The following is a 10,507-nucleotide window of genomic DNA, read 5'->3' as shown; positions in this document are numbered from 1 at the left end:
CCGGCGGGTATTCTTGATAATAGCAGTCATCAGCGGCTTGTGAGCCGCTGATGACAGCTATTAATTTAAAGGGGACAGTCTGCTAAACAGTTCTACTATAAGCTGATGGTCGCTAAAGCGACCATCAGCTTATAGTGGAACTGTAAATGCTAGGTCCGTATGGCATACTGAGCTGGCCAGCTGGAAGCACTTTTGTAGGTCCGTATGCCATACGTCCTTGGCAGCGAAAGGGTTAAAGGTTTGATCATAGAACCTTGCACAGTATTCTAGTTGTTCTGCTTTAGTGGATTTCATTGACATTACTGAAATACCTTCTGTGTATCTTAGTTTTAGAATGTGATGCTAACAAACAGCCACCATACTGTTAAAGTTTGTATGAAACCGGTACCACAATAGGAAATATGTGGCTATAGCGTAGACAGAAAATAGTCTTATGCAGAGTAAAGACCTGTAATCATTTTACTCCATGCTGCCTATTTGGAGAGAGAATTTCAATCTGAACTCTAGACAAAACATTTTCTAGTTTTCTATGGAGTAGATGAACACAAGAAAGTAAGGGGGAATTGAACATTTTACAGCAGTCACCGGAAGAGGTGAGAGGGAGTCTTACACTGGGGACACTTATGGATACAACTGTCAAAAGTGCAATGTTCTATCATCGCAAACCAAGCAAGAGCCAGCTCTTCTCCACAGCCTTGCAACTCATTTCATGTCCTGCCTAAAGGTGCCCAAAGGATCTCCATAGCTCCTCTAAAGCCATGTACACAGTTTTGTACAACCTTTCATGCAAAAACCATTGCCAAAAACGTTTGATAATGCCATCAGAGATTTGTTGAATGCCATTCAAAATGTCTCTTGATTTTAACACTCAAGTTTGGAATGAATAGAGTTTCCTCATCAAAAACCACCTTCACCATTTAAAAAAGAACTATGAGGTGAGTGCTTTTCACTCACCTGTTCTAGCCAACCTGTGACAATGAGATTGTCACAGGTCGGCTCAGTAGATCGGGAGGTGAGCAAACACATACCGGCGTTCGCTCCCCTCTTGATCCTGTCACGGCTCTCTGCTGTGACAGGGAAGGGGCTGGATTCCCCCCTCCCCCAGCGCTGACTGGCAGAACGGACAGGGGACGGGGCGGGTACAGCTGGCTCTGCCTCTAGATAGGCAGAGCCAGCTGTCAGTCACGCAGCTGGGCGGATCCCAGCACAATTGTCGGGATCCGCTTCAGCCTCTCAGTATACCGCGAGCAGCAGCTCGCGGTATACTGAGCCTAGGGGGACAGGAGGACGCTAGTTTGTGTCCTCCCGTTACCCGGAGAATTATGGGGAAAAGCCTTAACCCCATAGTACTCCTTTAACAAAAATCTTTGATCCTTTGTTGAAAATCAATCATCCCCATTGAGTGGGAAATTAGTGCAGAGGCAAGAATGGGGTGAAACATTGTGCCAAGAAAAAGATGGAGAAATTGCTTCTTGGCAATGTGGTCCTTAAAAAAGTCAGAACATCTTCTATAGGAATGACCAGACCTTTGTTGAGGTGAGAGACAGATTGAGTAGACCGTTCCGTGACAAGGAACCAATTAGGGGCTGGCATTATTGGTCTTGGGGTCTTCTCTTCGTAGTTAAAACAGTGTGATGAAACACATTTAGTTGAATATTTAGGTCTATGAGAAGCAAGCCCAAATTTAGTTGGGGGAAGGAACACAGTAACTCTTCCAATCTGTTAAGTACAAACACAGCCCTGCTTAGACAGAAACAGTTGCCTTCTGTCTTGAAGCAACTGCTGACTGATATTCAGGTGGTGGTGGTAAAGGAAGGGGGAGACTCCACATGCAATGAGTCTTTTGGAGGATCCCAACAGAGTTATTAGGCATCCCTACGTCAGATGCTGCTGGGGAAGGGGGAAGTGCGTGTTTAAAGCCCTTGCAATTGGAAGGAAGGGAATGAGAAAATTATGAACCAGGGAGTGTGAAAAACTATTGATGCATGCAGATCCAACTGGGGTCTATATGAAGCAAGGAAGGTAACCTTTCCCCTAGAAATACTCACAGACCAAAACTAAGTTAGCCTTTAGCACATAGGAGTTTGGCCACAGTCCTGCAGCTGGGCAATAAAACCCCCAAAAGGCAGCAATGCCTTCAAGTCCCACAGGCTGCAGGAGCACTGAGTGGAGAGCTGCTTCTGAGGCACACAATGTGAGAACCACAGGAGAAAAAGGCTGAGACACTTTAGAACTAGGTCACTGCAAGTAAAAAAAAAAAAATTATAAAAGTGCTACATCACTCCAGAGCTTTTAAAATGGCAGTTTTCACTCTACTGTATGGGCTGAGCATAAATAAAAATAAAAAAGGAGTGTTTCCCCATCAAATGCACAAAAACCCATATATTAAAAAAAAATGTAAGCAAGTTCAGAAGAAATGAATGGCCTTAATCCCCCTTAAGAGCCCATCCAGTTACAGCCTCAAGTGAAAACAAAAGGAGGAAACATATCCTCAAGGCAGCATATAGCCTGATGGCTAATCACAAAAAAAGTCTGGAGAGATAGGGACGGGCCCCAATAACATTAGCAAGGAATTTCCTGATGGACTGGCCTGATAGTAGATTCTTGTGTCAACTGGAACACAGATGGATACCCCATCAGCTTTTTTTCAGCTAACTTTACAAATCGACTATAAATTGATTTTTGGTTTTAAGTGGCTTTTCTGAAAGAAAGTCAGAATGAAAAGACCAACCTGAGGTTTTTACTCCTCATAGTCCACAATCTTGTTCTGTGACCTCCCCTAGTGACTTAAAACAAATCATTGCCCAATTCATGGATAAGAACACCTTAGTACAATGGGGAAAGGTTAATCAGTTGAACTCTGTAAGATTTTCATTTAGAGAGTCCGTTCAGTGCCTGTGTGATCACCAAGAAAAGTACCAAAAACAAAACAATGTATGAAGCTGAATTTTTAACCTGCTTCACACACTTTTAGAAATACAAGATGTAAAAAGCAAAACATTACTCGGCTTATCAAAACATCTCAAAAATAGTTTAATTTTGTAACCAAATAAATGCTTCACAAGACAAAAAACACAAAAGAACATTCTACTGCGTAAACATGGGTTAAAAAAAAATTTAAACAAAGCATGGACTACCAACATGTCCAAGTGCAGCCCATAGCTCATCCTGGTTGAAGTCAATCTCTGCAATGCTCAAATCATGTGCAGCAGCAAAAGCCAAAGTATAAAATAGTCTAGCATTCAATTTCTGGCTGATTTAAACCTTGCCAAGCAGTGCACAGTGATATTTGTTGTTGTTGTTGAAACACTAGATGAAATAAGCCCTATTTTCCATGTGTTGAATGGATATGGTACTGCCAGAGACAGATTTACCTAATAGAAGGGTTAGTGCAGTAAAGAAAGCAAATTTCACCTTTATAAAAAGACATATGCAAAAATATATATCTGAATAAATAAGGATCCCGATAAGGATTGAAGATCAGTCTGCAGTTTTGCAGTTAAAACAGAATTCTATCCTATAATTTCTTAAACAGTAAACTGTCCACTTGGGGCTGGAACAGAGGTCAGTGAGATGCCACACGCCATCAGCAGGATTCTGCTTCTGCCTGTAAATGCTATTGCTCATCTGATGGAGACAGGTTTCTTTTAATGCACTGAAAGAAAAGAAATGTTCATCAGTATAGCGCAATACACATTTAAAAAGCCAGTAGTTTAAAGTATACCAGTTGTAGCTGTGCTTGATAAATTCCCTTTTTACAAGTGCAGGTAATTATAGAAATCTTTACGCAAGAGGTAATGTGGTTGATGTGTTTCCTGTTGCAGGCAGGCGGAGCCTATATCTCGATGGCTGTCCTGGAAGATGACTGGGGAAAACACAGGGCATTACTCCATATGTCGAAACTTGGTGCTAAAAAATTGGTAGGAGCACTGCATAGAGACTGCAGCAATTAGAGCTTGTGAACTTTCACACCATAGACCTGTTGACTATTTCTTAGATATTTGAAAAAAAATAAAAAAGTCAAGGCAACAGGACTTGCTGTATGTTTCTGCCACATACAATGCTGTCTTAACACCTCTGAGCAGGTTAACACCTCCTGGACTCCAATTATGCAAATGCAATCAAAACCTGGTTGTGTTAACAGATTATGTGGATTGGAGTAAAGGTGCCCATACACCTGCTGATTATTGTACGATAAACGCGGGAAATCCTGCGATCATACGATAAATCGGCAGGTGTATGGAAGGCGTGCGACCGTTTCTACTGTGCGGTCGCGCGTCTCGTCTTACAAGCATGTTTGAAAACCCGCCAAGAATCGTACGATTTTCGGCGGGTTTGTGGCCTGCTCGTAAGACAAATGCCGCAAGCGCACACTGTCCGTTCAGCATTGCAGTCATCGGAAGCCTGCCCCTCAGTGGGGCCGGCTTGCGATCATCGCAAGTACGATATGCCTGTCCAAGTATGGGCAGATCGTATGTTTTTTAAATTACCTTAAAACCATCGCAAGACAAAAGTCTTGCGATGGTTGTAAGGTGTATGGTGTATGGTTTTAAATGCAAGAAAAAAAAAAAGGAAGGGTATTTTTACAGTGGGGTGTGCGAGGACCCAGAGGGGAAAAGAAAAAAAGGGGGCTTTTAAGAAACAAGTCCAGACCTCGTGTATAAAAATCTTAGAAGTACATTTATTCAATAAATCGTTGTATACATTATTTAAGATAAAAAAACGGAATACAAAATAATCAGTAAAAATGCTTTTACAAATGCAGGTTCACCGAATGGTGACAATACCGTGCAGTTACGATGTATATGGTTGTTTGTTATCAGAATGGTATAAACGCTCCTGTAAGTCCCTACATGTTCGCCCCGAAAGGGCTTCTTCAGGGGAGAGAGACAATTCTATGGGAGATATGCGTCATATGTGTCTTCACCGTCAGTCAGGGAAGCGAGAATATAGTGGAAAAACTGCTTCAAATACAAACAAGGGATTGGTTGTCAAGCATGAACCGCCACAGGTAAACACAAATGGAGGGATCTCGTCGCAGACAGCACCCTGTAGTCTTCAGGAAAAACAGGCAGCCGGCATACTAGGCAGCCGGCATACTAGACTTATGGGTGTGAAACTTCCAGCTCCTCTATATGTCTTCTGCAACGCATGTCTACTAATATTATCCCTTAATTGGTGTATGGTTTTAGCCGACTATTAAAAAAGGGTGTGTGCAATTTCCAATTAAGTGTCAGTTAGGCTTTAAGAGAATTCAAAATATGCAGACTTACTAGTTCACTCAAATGCCATTTCTTGACTTTTTCTAACACAGCGAGCAACTTTCCTCTTGAATTCACCATTGGGGTCATCCCTCCACTCTTTCTGAAAAGCAAGAGTAGATACAAAATTTGCTTCTCCACATGAAACAAAGCATTTGGAGGATTTGACAGATTCTTTCATTTGTAAAGGGACAAATCAAGATCAGTAATATCACTTCACTAGCAGAAAGGCTATTTGCCCCTAAATTATGTGCAGGAAAGACATTTTAAAAAAGGTATCCTAGGTTCATGCTGATTTGGGATGGTGTGAGAAGATGAGTTTAGACATGTATTTAGGTATTATATTGATAGATTTATTTTATTACATGCCTCATGCATGATTTTTTTTAAATTTTGTATAAAATATGAAAAACCCAAACATTAGTTTTAGATAATACAATATACTGATGTAAGGGGTATATTTATAAAACAGTAAATGTTAAATTCACTGCAAGTTCATCTTCTTGGTTCATGCGTTTTACAGTGATTGAGTCGCATGCAGTGTATGTTCGAAAAGGTCACATTCGCTACTTTAAAAATGATACACCTAAAATGTGTGCGTTAATCTATAAACTTTTCCAGCTGCCAGCTCAAGTTACTGTAGAGACTGAGACCTGCAACTTCACACCCCCACTGTTCTCCATGAGGTTGATGTTCCTCCATGAAAAAAAAAAAAAAAAAAAAGAAGTGTATGTAAACCTCAAGAGACCGTACAGTCAATGTGCCTTGGACCGGCAGTGTGTTATGGGCAGGACCACCAAGTGAAAGTAAAATGGACTGGCAAGCTGAAATATTTTTAGTTTTTGGGTTCAGATATACCTTCAAACACTATACAGGACCTTCTTTTTCTAGAATGCAAGGTGTTCTGTGAATGGACAAGGGGATACCCTGTCATTTACCTGCCCCTCTCCTCATGTCCATTAACAGAACACAGGGAGTTTTGTGAATGTTTAAGGGGAGAGGAAAGGGAGGGTGAACAAGGAATCCCTTCACTGGAGCTGGAACTCCATTGCAGTGCTGGAAAAGGAGAGCTGTGTGTAGTATCTGGCATCAATGAGGCAATAATTTGTACAGTAAACTGCAGTGATCTGGACCTAGGATAGTCTTCATTAGAGATCACTTATTTGACTGATTGTGTTTCCAAAAAAAATAAAATGTTCCTGGTGTTCTAATTTAGCAGTCATAGTAAACCTGTTTCAGCAGATTTTATATTCCCATTGGCAAGAAACACATACTTACGGCAGCATCTACATTGGCTGGAGAATCACTGTTTGGGTCAGCAAGCATAGAAATAACACTAATCATGATGGTCTCCACTGTGTGTATAGGCAACCAGCGCTCTTCAGGTTTTTCATAGCCAAACTTATCTTCACCTGGCTCATGGAGGATGGATATACAGACATCTCCATTCTTTGCAACTGGCAGCAAGACAAAGCAGAAGATTAGAAACTGCACATTTTTTTAAATTCTAATAAGTGAAACCCAAGACAAACATTTTTTTGTTTCAGGAATAAAACTCCTTCATTTCATTTTTAACAAACTTTCAGGAATCATAACCAGGGTGTATACATAAGAGTCATATGTATAAATGTTTTGTACTCCTTTTCCCAAAGACATTCCATTACAAAAACATATGACGGAAACCCTTTTAGTTCCCATAGTCTACATGACAAAAAAAAATAAAAATAAAACAAAAAAACACTTGTGGAACTAGAATAAGTATGCCAAAAAAAAAAAACACACCTCCCCATCCCAATTCCTAGGATGGGAAAAGAGAACAGATATACTACAACTGTGGCTCTCACAGAATAAACATGCAATTGGTGAAGACTCGCAGCCTTTGGATCTGCATGAAAGCAGAATGACAACTGACATTTTCCAAAAAGACTCCAGGAGTGACTGAAGGGGAGGGACAAGGCAGGAATTTGCTAGCAATTAGATACCTGTCCTTACTGTAGACATGGTGCACAACTGCCCATTGATTCAGGTCGATGTTAGTTTATTAAAAACGAGTTAAAAGTGGACCTTTACCCATGTCTTTAAAACAAAATAAAACTTTAGAAATGTTTAGTAATGACAATCTACAAACATAGTTGCTGGCTTTTTATTCTTTGCATACCCCATTTCTCTTTTCTTCCCCAGGCTTCGGACAGAGGCCCTATTTACTTCCTGGAACTCATGCACATGTGACTAGGACATGCGAACATGCACATCATCTCAGGGGGGAAATGCATTTCCCTGAGATCTCATGAGATTACAGATGAGAATTGGCACTTGCATCATTTCTGCCATAACTGGACCAGAAAGTAGATGAACTCTATTTGTAAGTAAATTAAAAACAAGTTTAACTAATGAATGCAAGACGATTTAAAAAATCAGCAGAGCTGCATGTAGCTGGGATTTGAAGTGAAAGAGGGGGTAAAGGCCCACTTTAACCTCTTGCCGTCCGCCCGTAGTAAAAAAACGGACGGACGGCACTGCTGCATCTGCGGGTTGCCGTCACCAGACGGCAATTTTTTTCTGCTCGCGCGCGCCCCCTAGCGGGCACGCACGGGCAGAAAAGACCCGATCAATGCACACACCCGTTACCGGGTGTTTCACATATAGGCGATCAGCGGGTCCATTAATTTCGGTAATTTTTCCTTAATATAGAAAAAAAATAAAACCCCCAGTGGTGAATAAATACCACCAAAAGAAAGCTCTATCTGTCCCCAAAAAAGGGTATAAAATTCATTTCAGTACAGCGCTGCATGACGGAATAAATGTCAGTTAAAGTACCGCAGCGCTGAATACTGAAAAATGGCCTGGATGGGAAGGGGGTTTAACACCCCGGATGTCAACTGGTTAAGAAGCCACATGTAAATTGTGTGAATATTCACCTCAATATCTAACTATGTGAAAAGCAAAATCCTGTGATCAGGTACTCAGAATAAAAACACAGCTACAAGTTATTGAGTGAAGATACTCAATGCCAGTGTCTCTGCATCTCACAGACCCCTCACCACAGCACTTACAAGAGGTAGGTCAGTCAATGTGCCATCTCACACAGTGGGCTGCTAATCACTGAAGGACCTAGTCCTGGTTATTAGGAAGATTTTAGCACTCATTACCATTACTTAGTGAGCAGCAAAGGGGGATGGATGGGCTTAATGCAATTCAGAATTTGAGAATTTGCTTTAAATTGGTTTTCAGTAGTGTTATTTCTCCTCTGCATCTGCAGTATAAACACATTGTGGATCTAGAAACCAAGATAAACCACATCAATGCAAAGTCATCCTTGTCGATCCAATAAGAAAAATAGAACAAAGGCACCCTGCAAAAAGGAGATTTATTTCAATCCCTGTTGGAAAAGTAGGTGTTCAATGTCCTCTTTACAGAACGCCTTTGTTTTATTTTTCTTATGACGGGGTGACAGGTAAGTCGCCAGGATCGCTTCTGTTGTAAAGCCGACAGTCGGCTCTACAAGTTTAAACAGAGTCCCGGCGGCAAAAGTCGCCGGGAGTCTGTTTAAACAGCCCCGATGCTGGCGACGTACACTGTACGTCGTCAGTCACGAAGGGGTTAAAGGCCTTCTGCTAGAACATTTAAAACATTTAAAAAACAGATGAGCAATAATATGTAAATGCATTACATAGCCAGCAAGTGGATAGTATGTTTAATACGGACCAGAAAACCAATCTGGAACCGGCACTTACCATTCGGATGCCAGATTTCTGTGATAAATTTCATTTTAGGAGGCCTTAAAGGATAGTCAACCGGAAATGTAAGGTGCACTTTAAAGAAACCGCCCTCACTGGCAAAGAAAAAAAGAAAAGAAATGTGGCCATGTTAATATATACTCAGCACAAATGGTAAAAGAAAAAAAATGCATTAAAAAAACTCCAGGCAATTTAAACATTAACCCTTGCAGTGGTTACCTCCACACTGCTCATTTTTTGTGATCCTCAGTGCTATCTGGCTGCCAGACTAGTCCCTACAGCCTCATCTCCCCCCAAGCTCCAGCAGTCTATGGACCCGTGAAACACCACACATAATGCCGTTGTATTAGACGTTAGGAGGCTAAGGGACATTCCACCGCCAGAGTGGAGGGCAAGAAAGGTGATTGGTTACAGTCACAGGACCAAGGTGTGATGGACTGAACCGTCACTGGGGCTGCTGGAGGAGCCTGAGGGCTAGCCTCCTTCCTACTGACTATGGACCTAGAACTATGGAGACCCCCCTCAGACCTCTTGGGGTTACATGGAACTATTATCCTAGGTTTATGTGTGGAGTGAAAATACTGCATGCTTCCCCTGACACATTTAAGTGACCCTGTGTTCATTATAGGCAGCAGGCTGTCTGGAGTTTGGGATGATCAAGCTCTTATCTAATTAAGGACATCCATTAGGTTCAAAGAGTGTCTGTGCTTAGGGAATTCCAATGCGGCCCCCTGCTGTCTGGGGGAGGGAACTGTTCAATGCAACACTGAACTCTTATCTTATTCTGTGAGGTATAAACTGTGCGCTTTCTTCAATAAACCAGTTCCTGGTTTCCACTTCAACATTGGTGTTGTCTGATGTTTGAGGAGTTCAGCTTTCTAGCCCAATAATTATTAGGCAGGTTTGGGCTGAGGACACTGGAATTAATGTTCCAGCGGAGAGGAAGCTGATTTCTGACGGAGGTAACCAGTTGGGGTACCAGGCGGTCTGTCACACAAGGATCAGATGAGTCTTATTTATTTTAGCTTAGACCAAAACGAGCACTTAACCCTTGCAGTGTTACCTACAAGTTCATCTTGGCTCAAATTTGCCTACAGTACCCACCACCACAAAGCTCCAACTCTTCCTTTCTCCCAGGAGGCAGGTATCATGCGAGAGCTTGTAATCATGTAAACTTAGATGTTCATGCACCAATCTTTGCTTTTGCCTGTATGTACAAATGTTTCACACAGCTCTGCCCTCACACTGCATCCCTTTAGATCCACAACTCAATTCCCCCTTTTACCCTATACCTGCCAGTGCTGAAACCCCACCACAATCTTGCATACATTTTCTCCCCCACCACCATTTTTGTACTTATTAGAAGAGTTGTGACTTATTAGAATCTGTTTTTATTGCTGTATGTTCCTTACTTGGCCCGATTTTCATAACAAAGCATCCATTTAAGTATTTTTAGACTAGTTTTACCCGTTCCCCCCCCCCCCCTCGCTTTCTCGTTACATCTGTTGG

General features: G+C 41.7%; 1 protein-coding gene across 1 annotated transcript in view; it reads right to left on the bottom strand.

Annotated features, from left to right (window-relative positions):
• Positions 1-3,012: 3,012 nt before the first annotated feature.
• LOC108788535 (ubiquitin-conjugating enzyme E2 G1-like) overlaps positions 3,013-10,507 on the bottom strand; it is a 12,679-nt gene continuing 5,184 nt past the window's right edge. Inside the window, exons 3-6 of the mRNA XM_018558316.1 lie at positions 8,996-9,093; positions 6,540-6,718; positions 5,274-5,364; positions 3,013-3,655 (exon numbers count right to left, since the gene is read on the bottom strand). Of these exons, the coding sequence (XP_018413818.1) occupies positions 5,278-5,364; positions 6,540-6,718; positions 8,996-9,093 (364 nt within the window). The 3' untranslated portion in view covers positions 3,013-3,655; positions 5,274-5,277. The remainder of the gene's footprint in view (positions 3,656-5,273; positions 5,365-6,539; positions 6,719-8,995; positions 9,094-10,507) is intronic.

The sequence above is a fragment of the Nanorana parkeri genome, unplaced genomic scaffold, assembly GCF_000935625.1.
Source record: "Nanorana parkeri isolate BGI_ZX_2015 unplaced genomic scaffold, ASM93562v1 scaffold331, whole genome shotgun sequence".
Lineage (NCBI taxonomy): Eukaryota > Metazoa > Chordata > Amphibia > Anura > Dicroglossidae > Nanorana > Nanorana parkeri.
This window is presented reverse-complemented; position numbering and strand designations above follow the sequence as displayed.